Consider the following 14,431-nt stretch of genomic DNA (forward strand, 5'->3'; position numbering starts at 1 on the left):
AGAGTCCAGAGATTCCAGAGTGTAATTTGGCGTATTTAGTTTTAAATATGTCGTTACCACTGAGTGCCAGTCATGCGCCTGTAATAAATTAGTACTCATAAAGTATGAATTAACAGTTTCCAACTTCACCTCAGCCCAGAACTCGGCGTAGATGTCGTTGGCTGTGAGTCGTGTGATTGGCCAAACCTTGGTGACAGAGCACAGGTCACATGCCGTCATCATCAGACCAATCACGCGGTCCCTATGGGAGAGGGGGGAGCTTTATTATAGTTGTGGGGTATAGCTCATGTAAAGGTCTGTACCTCTTGCTATGATTCTATGTCAAACTTTATTTTATTGATTTATTTATAAAGCACATTTACAACATTGACCAAAGTGCTGTACAGGGTGACAACAAACAGATCAAGACACAAACACTGAGGGCCATATAATCGTCATTGCCTTACTTATCCTTATCCCTAAACTTTTTCGTAATTCTTTATTATTTTGAAAAACATTTTAAATTTGTTCAACTAGCCGATGTTGACACCTTGTGAGCTTATATATTTGAACTATTAAAAAATCTTTTTTCAAAATAGTAAAAAATGGTATAGAAGTTTAGGGATAACGGGTAAGGCACTGAAGCCAAGGGATAAAAGTGTGTTTTAAGGGATTTAAAAGACTGCCCGCTGGTCTATCGGTGCAGGCGCATGCTACATACCCTTCATGTTCCCTTCATTTTTGCCTGGACGTCAAATCAGAATCTATAGGAATTGAAAGGTACCTACGGGTTTTTAATCTCAGCCACACCCTAGTCCAACCCCCAGATTCTTAGCCACACGGGTTTTCAAACTAGTGAGCACTGAGATTGATTGATTGAATGAGTGTATAGGCTCTGGCCTGACAGCACGCTGTGTGTTCGAGTCCCGTTCATGACAACCTTTGCTGCGTGTCTCTCTCTCCCTCTTTCCTGTCCATCTTCACTTCAACTATCAATAAAGGCAGAAAATCCAAAAACTAATCTAAACTAAACTCGGGGATCCTTTAGAATCCTGGCCACGGTTGCATCACCAGGGCTCAGTGGGACTTGACCTTTGACCTGACCTGTGTGCATGGTTGTCGAGGTCCAAGCCGCCGGTGGTGAGCAGCTCTGACAGCTGCTTGCGGTTGCCGAAATAAAGGGCGAGGTCCGTCGCGATGATGGCCTTGCGGATGATATCCAGCACCTGCTCGTACTCGCTGGAAGTCAGGTTGGAGAAAATATTGTGCCCTTCCAGCTATTGAGAAATAAAGAGATCAATAAAAAAGCAAAAGCTCCACTTATGAGGCGTTCGGCTCAGCCATGCTGCTGCAGTGGGCCATCTGCGGCTCCGCTCCTGACAGGAAATGTTCATATGGGAGGTCTCCCGGGAAAAACAGCCAGAACAGTTATTAAAACAATTTGTCTATCATAGATAGTTATGCATTATATCTATATAGGCTAACTATAAAAATACAGTTTTAAAAGTCAAGTCACAGACTATGAAAAAGTTATAGGGCTCTATTTTCGTCCATGCTAAACCCCTTATACCTAAACTTCTTTGCCTATTTTTACTATTTTGAAGAACGTCGATCTACATCGACACGTTGTGAGCTTGTAGATTGGCTATTTTAACTATTCAAAAACGTTTTTTTAAATAGTAAAACAAGGCAAAGAAGTTTAGGGATAAGGGACGAAAAAAGAGACCATAGTGCTCAATCTGAATGGCACTTAAATTGACCGCTAAGAACATCCATAGAAGTCTTTTCAAATCCAACGCTTCACTGCCAAAGACGTCTATAGACGCCCTATGGTCTTCCCAGTGGTTTTGGTTTTCGCTATTCGCCAATGATGGTTGGTTCAATCAATGTTTTTAGGTTGCTAAAAACTCCGTCTCCATCTGTCCATCAATGTAAACAGATGTAAAACAGACAAAAATACAATAATCACGGATTCCTTTCCCAGATTGCGTTTTTGGTCAGAACAAGCTTTATTCAACGGCCCATAACTAAAGAACCGAATGATCCTGGTTACAATCTTTAGTAATGTTTTTTTTCCCATGGCCCTAGAGAGAGACCGGCCGAAGGTCAAGTTATTATTATTATTATTATTACCCTTATCATTACCATTATTATTATTATTACCCATATCATTATCATTATCATTATCATTATTATTATTACCCATATCATTATCATTACCATTATTATTATTATTATTATTATTACCCTTATCATTATCATTATCATTATCATTATTATTATTATTATTATTATTACCCTTATCATTATCATTATCATTATTACCCTTATCATTACCATTATTATTATTATTATTACCCATATCATTATTATTATTATTATTATTATGTGGTTGTACCTGCAGGATGGACACGGTCTGGGAGAAGTGGTGCTGCTCCATGGTAGAGGTGGAGTACAGGGCGGCCAGTGGGTGGTCAAACTTCTGCAGGTAGGTGTTGCTGTAGCCGCGGTGGTCCAGGTCATGACATAGACACGCTACCAACAGGCCCTTCTTCTGTTAAGGCACACAAAGCACAACGAGGACACAACAATGGAATCAATCCATCAGTGCTTTAGAAACAACCGAAAAATACCTAACCGAAAAATTCTTACATACAGTATGACGTATGCACGCCCTACTTGGTCACACAAAAGCAACCCAGAACAAACATATTTGTGTGTATTTCAAATCAATAAATGTATACATCCTTATTTGTGGTGAATGGCCTGAATACTTTGCACTGTTTAGGCTACCCCATCTGAATAGATTATGTGAGCATAATACAGAATAGCAGAATAATAAATTACTATCCAACGTAAATGAGAAGATTCTTTTATAAATTCTACAGATTCACATATACGTGGGCTATTTTAGGCTAATGTTCCCCCGAGAATAGTCATAGCTGGGGTTAATTTGGTTGATTCTATTCATAATGATGTAATTATGTCTTAATTTGTTAAGGTGTTGCTGAATAATATGGATAATATTCATATTTTATATTGTACATGCATATGTCTTCATGTTGAGTAGTGCTATTCCTCTGTGCTCACTTGTACAAATAGCACTAGTCAACTAGAACTACACTACCCATCAGTTGCTCAAAGCCCTGGAGAAGAAGGTAACAGGTGTAAACGGTCGTTCAGGCCAGGTTTAGAGCGCATAATTTCCACTCACACATGCATGAACACAAACGAGTTTCACCCCGCCACCCCGCCGCCAGCAGCTCCACTTCAAGAAACGGAGAACGCAGAACACGGCCAAGGCCGGTCGAGCTTCTAGTGTGTATAATATACAGTATAAGGCAGAGCAGAAACACACCTCTAGGTCAGTGAAGACAGTGGTTCTCTGGAGGATGGCGTACATGCAGTGTGCCACCGTCACCGCATGCTTCCAGTTGTGGTACGGAACACGGCGGTAGTTCTTGCGCACGGACATGGTGAACCGACATAGCTTTTCCAGCTCAAAACTGTGGTAGAAAGGTAGGTGCGCGCGCGCACACACACACACACACACACACACACACACACACACACACACACGAGCACACACACACACACACACACACACACACACACACACACACACACACACACACACACGAAACAAAAACATTAATATCCTCAGTAATGGCCAGAGGGGTAACAGGACAACTCACCCCTTTTCCCTTTTCCTCCCGTAATTATGTTGCCATTTTGTTGGTACATTATATGGCATAAGAGAAAAAAGGCTAGAGTTATATGGCCTACCTAACTGTAATAGTCAATTGCTCTGTGCTGTTGATGAATTTACTATAGTGTTGAATTAAGCATACGTTAACAGTCGAGAGTTAATTAATACAATAAAACAGTGAAATTAAAAAGGGTAACACCAGTTAAAAGGAGACCAAGAGGCAAGGTCATAGAAGTGTGTTTTTAGCTGCCTCTAAAAAGCCAGCAGACGAGGCTTCTTTCTGCAGTGAGTTTACCTGGTCTCCCCACAGGACTTATGGATCATGTAGACAAAGACAGCAGGCCAGATGTCCTCCAGGGGACTGATGTCAAAGTGGAACCTGCGGGAGGGATGGCAGAGACAGTGGTTTAGAGACGTGTCCTGCACCGCTGCACGCCTGGGTGTGAGAAGACGGGATGAGAGGACAGTGTCCAAATGGAAACTACAGAATATATTTACTACTAAATATAGAGCGGCCATTCCCCAACCTGTGGTGATTGCCAAGTGGACCTCCAAATAATGTATTGATAACATTAACATTAAAAAAGAATCACACCCGTGTGAAGTGAGGGGCGATCATCGTACATCACATTCCGTGCTCAACCAATCAAATCAGCACAAATGTCATTCCAGCCAATCACAATTCTCAAATTCAAAGTCTTTTCTGTCCTGACTTTTGTCTTCAATGTTTGTGGAAAAAAAAGATGGTAAAGATGTCGGTAGATTGTAAAAAAAGGACAGAGTATAGCATAGTAGTATATAGTATAGTATAATTTAACTCTTGAGAGTGTAAAATGAAAACAAATGGACCCGTATGAGTCCATTTGGTTTCATTTCACGTTCTCAAGAGTTAAAGATCTCTAAGGGTTCATTTGGTTACCAACTCTCCATCATTTAGCTGGGGACTGGTTGAAAACCACTGTTCTAGTATGTACCTCTGTGCCTCCGTATTCAATCAATCAATCAAATCAAATGGGTGGACCACTTTAAAAAAAAAAATCAAGTGGGCCCTGATCCAGAACATTTTGTGAACCGCTGAATCGCTGATTATGGAGACAAATCTGGCAAGAAAGTCCTTTGCTTTAAATTCAAAGCTTATTGATTATTGAAGGTGCTACAGACCGCATTCAACCACTAGATGTCACACTTACACACATCTGTTGCATGAGGTTGCTTATTTTCTTGATTCCATGGAGCAGTGCCCTGTGGGCCAGGTGTAGCTAATCAGTGCTGCAGTGTAAAGCTTAATGGTAGACCGCAGCTATGGCCGCGCCCAGGGCACCCCTCCGTGGATTCGTCTTTAGAGGCAGTTATTTCCCAAACTTTTATGGCCAGAGCCCACTTGAAAAGTCTGACCTTATGATGATACAGCCATAAAAAAGGCCCACTCACATTTCAATCTCTTTGTATATGGGGGTGGGGAGGTTAAGCTGGGTTAGGGTCTTCCACTCCTCTGACGTGCAGATGCTGTGGTACGAAAGCTTCTCCATGGTCACTCTGTAAATGCATTCCGAATGCCGGATCCGATGATACATCTGCAGAACACGCAGAGAGAAGTTACAAAAGGTGTGTATGTCTAGATATTTCATGGTGTAGTTCAAACGTACCGTCACTGTTTTCGCTATAAAGAAGTGTTTAGTTTCCCTGTGATAAACGGCTTAAACAACAAATATGAATGCAAATCACTGGCGTCCTTTAAAACAGGCCTGAAAATCCACCCTTTCCTTTTTCCCCCAACCTGTACATTTTTTATTATTCTTTTGTGATGATTTGAATTTAGTTGTTATTTTTCATGTCACGATTATGAATTAAATACCCAGGACCTGAATGGAAACGTCATCACCTTTTTCAGTGATATTATTTTAGACTAAGTGTTTGACTGTACTCTGTACTGTTTACATTTCTAGCTAATAAAGTATCCAATCAATGAATCAATCAATCAATCAATCAATCAATGAACATAGTTTGTTGCTTATAGTAGTTATTACAGGTGTAAATCATTAGTCTCATCATGATAAGACATCATATTGATTCTTCAGCCAATGATTGCATATTTGCTAATATCACACATTTGTTCGGTACAATCAATAAGATGTTTTAGCTTTGCATCGATTAGACTGCAAAGTCGTTACAGATCTGCTTCTTTGCTACGTATCAGGGGGTCCCCAGCAAAAGTTGTTAATATTTTAACATCTTTATCCATATTTTATGCTTTGGCTATTATTATTATTCTTTCATTACCTTTTTGTCCCACCACAAACTACTCTCTGGTCTTAGTCGATTTGAAAAACATCAGCGCAGCACAACCATTTTTGTTGTTTTTTGCATTTTCTTTCTGTAAATGAATGCCCTACTTGATCATACAGTACTACAGTGTCACACAAAAGCATCAAAAGTAGCAGATCTACAAGCTCGAAACATGGCGCGAAGCATTTTGAGCTCTGCAACGTATTATTATTTTTTATCCTGAAAATTTACATTTTTGGACGTATGATGAGGTTTCCACACGACAGAGATGACATTTTAGCCACACGTCTCCTTGTCCCTTCGTAAACATCAAGGGACAAGAGGCCAAACCTCTCACGCCTTTCATCATTCATAATAAATACAATAAATTAGTTGAGATTGAATTGCGGCGGAGACACGAGGCAATGGGAAAGACAAGATAACATGGGCTTTGTGGGTCTTAAAGTGTGAACGCACCTCATTCATCGTAGAACTAACTTTGTGACGCTCTTGCCTGCGTAACGGTTGTCGCACAAGGCAGCGAGTTATAGGACCGCATGACGGGGACAGCCAGACCCAAGCCTATCTGTCTGTTTGAGCATGATTCATGTTCAGTACGTTACGTAACCTTTTGCACCGCACACAGAATCGAATGAACAGGCTTGTTGGAAACGGAAGAGGAATTTTACATTATATATCGTCTCTGTAGGGTGTCCAAAACTGTTACTTTACAGGATTCAAATTCAAAAGTAGCAGATCGACAAGGCAAGGCAAGGCAATCTTATTTGTATAGCACATTTCAACAGCGAGGCAATTTAATGTGCTTCACACATAAAGACAAAGCATCGCTTTGTGCCACGTTCCGAGCTTGTAGATCTGCTACTTTTGATGCGTCTGTGTGACACTGTAGTATGATCACAAAACGTTCAAAAATGGAAATAACAGGTTTCCGGCCGACAGCAAGGATATATAGATCCGGCATCATTCGTGTTGTCAGAATATTAATGCTAAAACTTAAATGAAGAAGTAATTGTGTATGCATGAATGCATGGATATAACCACGGGTGACTCACATTTGCACAGTGTAAGGCCAGGGCACAAAAGACGGCAAACATCTTGAAGTTGTTCTCGTCCGTGTTAGTGAAGGCACTGCCGCTCAGCTTGTTCACCATCTGTACCACACCGATGACGGTTCCTCTGCTCACGATGGGCATGCACAGGATGTTCCGTGTGGTGTAGCCGGTTTTGAGGTCCACCTCTCTGTTCAGGGGGGGGGTAGGAAAATAGGCAACACAACAGATTATCTTATATCCATATTTAAACTTTGTGTGTTTTTTTCGTAAATGAACGCCCTACTTCATCGTACTACACTACTACAGCATCACGCAAAAACAACAGCAGATCCACGGGCCCTTTGAGCTTTTAGATCTGCTCATTTGAAGCGTGAAAAGGTAACAGTTTTTGGACATATGAGGTTTGCAACCGACAGAGACGATTTATTCAATAGCTTGGTTGGTAACCATTCAGGCTGCTACAGCTAATGCCAGTGATGTAAGTAACCAAATACATATACTTAAATAAAATACTGCACAACTTTAAGGTATTTGAACGAAAACACATCGCATGGATGCACCTAGGACGACGTATCCTCAGTGATGTATCCCAAGGTCATCTGGGTTTTGACTGTAATTCCAACTTCCAATACTTTTACTCCACTACATCTCGGTTCCAAATATTGTACTTTAAAAGTAAGTAAGTAGCCTTGCCGAGCCATGAGGCCCATAGGGCAGGAGCCTATCTCCTGTTTCTGTAGCGTGAGGCAGCTTGATGTACAAGTACACACCCTGGACATGACGCTAGTATGCCGCAGGGGCTTACCCCCAATCCAACCCTTGATGCTGAGTGTCAAGCAGGGAGGCACTGGGTCCCATTTTTACAGTCTTTGGTATGACCCGGCCGGGGATCGAACCCCAACCTCCCAGTCTCAGGGCGGACACTCTAACCACAAGGCCACTGAGCTGGTAAATATTGTACTTTAGTTACTAGTTACTTTGTAGACTTTGATTATTATTACAAAACATACAGGCACCACTTCAGCCCTACAGTATACATTTTGGCCATTTGAAAATAGCCGATCTACCAGCTCACAATGTGTCGAGATGATACGCATTGTGAGCTCGTAGATCTTACTTCTACTTTTAATTTTGGTACTTTAAGTACATTTTGATGCTAATACTTTTGTACTTTTACATTTTGAATTCCAGACTTTTACTTGTTAACAGACTCAGTATTTCTACATTGCAGTATTGATACTATTACTTAAGTAAAAAAATATGAGTACTTTTTCCACCACTGGCTAATCCCAGAGAGCGGGGTGCAGATGGTTTTACTCATTCAGGGCTTTGGATAGTCATCTAAATGAATGAGTAAAGTTGTTCTAGACATGTGCCTAATGCAGTGGTTTTCAACCAGAGGTCCATGAGGGCCGGGGTTCCAGGTGGTCCCCAGCTAAATGGAGAGTTGGTAACCTAACCAAATGGGCCTTTATTAGATCTTGAACTCTTGACAGCGTAAAATGAAACCAAATGGACCCGTCAAGGTCCATTTGATTAAATTAGTGTTAAACATCTGTATTAGCAGGCTACTTAATTTACAAGAACTCTACACAATTAGGGAATGTAAAATAATTCTAATTCATCAATGCAGCATGGAATTGTGGACAAAATCTTATCCAACGACAACAAATATTCGTTAGTTTTGGGTCTGCAAGCTAGGCTAAATCTCATTAAACGGCGGTCAGTCCTATAAGTATAGGACTTATGAACAAGCAGGCCCCATCTCAGTTCCATGCATAAAGTGTGATATGATATGCCTCTTGGAACTATGACTGGTGGCCTTCTGTTGGCATTGTTTCTTTATTGTCAATGTACTGTGTGATCTGTTGTATATGTTTCTGTATCCTGATGACTGCTGTGCACAAAACAAATTTCCGAAAGGACAAATAAAGTATCTACTGTATCTATCTAAATAATTGGGCCTTGATATGAAATAGGTTGAAAACCAATTACCTAATGAATGGCTTGCTTGGTAACAATAACATCCTAAAGACAGTCGTGAAATAGAAAAAAAGCGAGCTGAACAGATTTGTCCAGACCAGTACATCTGCTATTTTTGAATATTTTCCAAAAATAATTGTTTTTGGAAAAATGTGAATTATTTTGAAATGTTTAGAGCTTGAATGTCAGCCACTGTAATCTGTAATCACACCTGTAATCGTGTGATTGTGTGTGTGTGATGTTTACCGGTTGAACCGAGGATCTGCATAGGCATCTGGGATATTTAGGACTTCCCCTGTCCTGGCCACCTGTCCAGCTATTCCCTTGTCTATAGAAAACCTATGGGAGGAGAGGCTTATAATTAGTTCTCACACAGTCTAGGACTGCAATAGTTCATTGCTTATAATAAATCAAATCGATAATTGATTTTTATAAAAAACATTTATTTTGGGGAGAAATGTTAGCTTTTTAGACAAAAATAAATAAAAACATAACAGCTCACAAGGCCTCGTATCATGACTCATTGTGAACTTGTAGATCCTCATTTTATGATTTGCACTTCAAAGCATAAAATTAGGCTTTAAATGGTTAATAATGATAATCAATTTAGTCGATCATAGAAAATCTGATAATTTTTGCGTTGGTTCATTGACACAAAAAAAAAAACGATCACACAAAAGACAAACACCTCGAATATTCAATTAAAGTGGCACCATATAAAATGTTTTAATACATGCAATTGTGTCCAATCTGTATAGTAAAGTATGTTACAACTGGGGTGGTTGTATTTCGTCTCCCTGCTCATCTATTGAGACATTTCGTGTCAAAGGTCATGTCTCACACCAAGACACATGGATCTGATAACATATTTAACTTGATGGTCAAGATTAAATTTATCCCAAGCTGGCAGGCTCTATTGGCTCTATTAGCTCAATGGTAAAGATTTAAGCACTTAAATAATCAAAACAGTCACAGCCCTAAATGAAATAGAGAAAACAGACGGTATCGCATCAAGACAGCAGACAACAGGAGAAAACGCACCACGCACCTAATTTCTTTGGTTTTTCTAAAGACAGGCTTGCCCTCGTGCTCCTCCCCGATGTCAAACAGGTCAGAGTAGAGTTCTTGGTTGTTGTGATCGACCTGGAAGAGTGCACACCTGTCTGCGTTCACCAGGTTTTTTGCATATATCTGTAACACACAAAACCAGGGATATATATATGCATACACATGTGATATTCCAACGTTTCAGAGAGCCTGCCCATTGGCACTTCAATGGGCAGGTTTCGAAGAGACTCATTTTGATCTTGCACTTTTTAAATTTGAATCTTGAAAATGAAAGTCACAGTTTTGGATATACCTGTATGAGGTTTCCATCCGACAGATACCATTATGACGCTATTGTACTATGAACACCAGGTTGAAAATGTCTGTGAGTAATAAATTACAATTATAATAAGTACAGTATTTAACCTATAAAAAGTATTAAGAAGAGCTTGTCACTAAATAAAAACTACTATTGGATTCAATGGAACAAAGATTTTTCCTGAATAACAGTTTTGGACATAAAATATTTCCATCCGACAGTGATATATAATCGTCTCTGTCGGGTGGAAACCTCATGTTATGGTTACTTTTGGGGATTCAAATTAAAAAGCATCAAAAGTAGCATATCCACGAGCTTGAAGTTTGCTTTGAGCTTGCAGAGCTGCTACTTTTGATGCCTTTGTGTGACGCTGTAGTATGATCGTGTAGGCCGTTAATTTACGGGGGAAAAAAACACAAAAAGTTAGAATTACGGAGATAAGAGGTTTCTGCACGACAGCAACGATATGATATATGATATATACTAAGACTTCAAAGGCTCCGCAGCTTGATGAAGGGGGACGGGTGGGGGGAGACCTGCACATGTTGATTCCCATCTGTTTATAGGAGTCTTGTGAGCCAGAGGCAACAGCGCCAAATGAGCAACTTGTGAGATTCGCCTGGCTTTAAAAGGCTGCATTGTTGCTATAACGGTAGTAATCTCTCTCACAGATTCTGTTAACAGCAATATGTGTCAGCACTCGCTTCCCCGTTTTTTCCTACCCGATTTCGCACCAGTGAGAGGAGGGAGGGGCGGGGGGCAAGGCGACGGCCCTAGTTACAGTTAGTTGAATCATCAAAACTCCTGCAGACCATAGACCATTTTATAATTTTATATAAATAAATAAATAAAAGGGTAAGCGTCAGCACCACACTGCCCTAATATCTGTTTCAACAGCATAGATTTATGCGGCGTAGCGTAAACCACTGGGTTTCCGCGGCAGCAAGTGTTTTTGCGACTTGACGTAAAGCGGCACGCACTTGCACACACACACACACACACACACACACACACACACACACACACGTCACACACACACACTCATGCCATTAAAGCTCCTTTGAATTGAATCACTTGCGACGCAATGAAATGGCATGCACCGTCATGCAACGGAACATGTCAGACCACTGATTTCAACGAACGCTAAAACGGTTTTGTTGCGTCTCGAATCATTGGTGTGGTTTGAACTTAAGAAAGGGGAGGAACCAGATTTCCATATTGAAACGCTAGTTATGCATCCTTTTTATTGAAATTCACCTTGTTGATCATTTTATATCGTTGGCAGAAACCTTGTTTCTCTCTCTATATTTCTCAAAAAGTTATTCCCTATACTACTTCCTTACACAAGACTGTGGAAAATAGCAGATCTTTAAGCTCTGTGCTTGGTGGACTGTCTATTTTCACTATTTTAGAAACATTTTCAGCGGTTTAATGTTCATGCTTGTTTTAATTTAGAAAGATTGAACAAAAAATGTTAACTAGAGCTTGTGAATAATCATAACTAAATTCAGGATCACAGGTTATTTTTTTCCCTCCATTTCCTGAAAAGTAACGGTTTTGGGTGTAAACCTGGTACAAATAACAAATCGTCTCCGTCGGGTGGAAACCTTTTTCAGAATTCAAATCCCAAAGTAGCAAAAGTAGCAGATCAACGAGCTCAAAGCGTGCTGCGGAGCTTACAGATCTGGTATATTGGATACTTTTGCGTGACGCTGCAATATAATCAAGTATGGCATTGATTTCCGAAAGGAAAAACAAAAACCCAACAAGTTAAAATATGGAGATACAGTAAGGGGTTTCTGTCCGACAGCGACAGAATAATTAGCTGTTCTAGCTTGCCGCAGAGAAGACTGCAGTGTCACACACAGTAATGTTACCCCGAGAAGAGAACCACCTGGCCCTGTATTTATCTACTCTGCAGAGCGAGCTGCTGGAACATAAATTATGTCCCAATGCATACTCCCACAACGCACGCATACTCCCACAACGCAGCAGCATTAAGCCTGATTTATACAGTATATTGTAACATAATAATAACCTAAGCCAGTCGTTTTCAAACTTTTCATGTCAATGAAATGTCAAATTCTGCTGTCGGGCAGAAACGTCTTATCTCCATATTATTCTAACATTCAGGGGGGGTTCAGCGTAAAAGCGGCCATGTCTTTCCGGAACCCCAGAGCTTCTATTTTGAAAGAATCCCGGCACTGATTGTGTTTTAATGATGGTGTTTAATTGTGTCGAGCAGGGAGAAAAATTTAGCAGAGCCTAACGCCAAGATAAAATATCATTCTATAATAAATATTGGTTAAATTATTTTGTGAGTTATCTGACTGAACTATTATTAAGTAACTCACACAACCCTGGTCTGACCCACGACTTCTGCTGCCAAATTAGAACGTGTCTTACAATATGTATTGTAAATAAAATAAGAGAGACCCAACGAACCCCCAAAAATCACCCACTTTCTAACTTGTAAAACTGATCAGATAAAATTCTGATTCGGACCGTAACAGCCTTAGCTGCATTCCAGGGTTGCACCACAAACACAGCACATCTACAGGCTTGCAACGCAAAGCATATCGTCTATTACAGTGGTTAGTCCCCAGCTAAATTTGATGCAGCAAACAGTTTTAACCCCTTTATCTATATTTTATACATCTGCTTTCAAAAATAGCCACGCTGTGAGCTTGTACATCTGCTATTTCTTTGGGACAAAAACCTTCAGATTTGGAATTTTTGTGCCATACACGTTTAAAAACGCTTAAGAAAACGCCTCACTCAATCCCACGTTTGGCCGTTTAACAGTCATACTGTACTGTACGCCTCTTGGATACGGGCCCCGACGACTCAAAACCGGCATCCATCTTGGAACGCCCGGGGGGAGAAAAAGTTGAAAAAACTATCATCCACGCTCCATAGAGTCCTATAATGGCCACTTTAGCTGTTTATCTCAGAATTGGAGCTCAGATGACGAGATATGACATAAAGTATGATCTTAGGATGTCAATAAAAACCTTGCGTGTTGCATGCTAGTTTAGGGACGGATTGAGCGACGGACAGGATGCAGCGAATACTTCTGGTTCAAGATGCCGCATCATAAGACCCGCGATTTGTGCCCGTAGAAACGCCTGGCTTTGTGTTTAAACACGAATCTTCTCTTCTGTGGGTCCGTGGCACACAAAACAAATCAGATGGGAGTCCAGAAGCCACATATAAATTTGGGCGTCCTTGACACGAAAGAATTTGAGAACTACTGTTATAGATGATATGATGGACCACAGAAGTGCTGCAACCACACTCACCATAATATGTTCAAGTAGAGAATCTATTGCCACAATGTTGTCAAAGTAAGTTCTGTGGAGAAAAGAAGAGATGACGTTTTGAGATAAAAAAATTAAAAAAAGTTAACTGGAATGAAGACAAAAAAAATGAAGCCGCAGACTATGCTGTGACTACAGTTTTACGACCAGCCTCGCATAATAGAAAAGGCAGTGCAGCCAGCCTTAAATTAGTTCCTAAATTAATCCTTTAAATCAGGATAATAACATTATTTGTCCTTACTTTGACACATCTAGTAGGAAGTCATTGAGCTCAGTCTGTTTGGCGAGGCCCCTGCATACCTAGAACACACACAAGTAGGTCATGACACTTAATGGCATTACCGGAGACCACTGCTTACAAACAGAGGCCCGCGAGCCCATTTTGGGCCACGGCCCCGTTACACATTCTTTTTCAAAAGATTTGCAGAATTTTTCAAAACAAAACAAGAAAAGACAGTTTCAGAAAACACAACGCGTTGTGAGCTTGTAGATTGGCTATGTTTCTATGAAGTAATTCATTTTCACATACATTCTGGGTCCTAGGGACCCAAAATGTCTCTTTTGTGTCTGGAGCTGAAAATTGTGGGAAGCCACGAAGTAGAAAAATACACCACATGCTTCTAGTATTACATGGATGGATGATTTACACACTCCTTAAGGCAACGGGTCCGGGGACCCCCAGGGGTCCTTGAGGGGGTTCCAGGAGCCTCAGTGAAATAGATTAATATAGCATCAG

At 40.5% G+C, this 14,431-nt stretch overlaps 1 protein-coding gene across 2 annotated transcripts in view; it reads right to left on the minus strand.

The window, feature by feature from the left end:
* Window positions 1–14,431, minus strand: part of pde10a (phosphodiesterase 10A) — a 75,232-nt gene that overhangs the window by 10,550 nt on the left and 50,251 nt on the right. For both annotated transcript variants that reach the window (XR_013965303.1, XM_080782365.1), the window contains exons 9-19: window positions 13,937–13,995; window positions 13,678–13,729; window positions 10,058–10,200; window positions 9,256–9,348; window positions 7,027–7,213; window positions 5,120–5,262; window positions 3,984–4,067; window positions 3,338–3,485; window positions 2,378–2,533; window positions 1,084–1,256; window positions 130–241 (exon numbers count right to left, since the gene is read on the minus strand). Coding sequence is in view for 1 of the 2 variants with exons in the window: in XM_080782365.1 (XP_080638491.1) it covers window positions 130–241; window positions 1,084–1,256; window positions 2,378–2,533; window positions 3,338–3,485; window positions 3,984–4,067; window positions 5,120–5,262; window positions 7,027–7,213; window positions 9,256–9,348; window positions 10,058–10,200; window positions 13,678–13,729; window positions 13,937–13,995 (1,350 nt within the window). In the remaining variant the exon portion in view is untranslated. The remainder of the gene's footprint in view (window positions 1–129; window positions 242–1,083; window positions 1,257–2,377; window positions 2,534–3,337; window positions 3,486–3,983; window positions 4,068–5,119; window positions 5,263–7,026; window positions 7,214–9,255; window positions 9,349–10,057; window positions 10,201–13,677; window positions 13,730–13,936; window positions 13,996–14,431) is intronic.

This window comes from Protomyctophum bolini, assembly GCF_963924005.1.
Source record: "Protomyctophum bolini genome assembly, chromosome: 14".
Classification (NCBI taxonomy): domain Eukaryota; kingdom Metazoa; phylum Chordata; class Actinopteri; order Myctophiformes; family Myctophidae; genus Protomyctophum; species Protomyctophum bolini.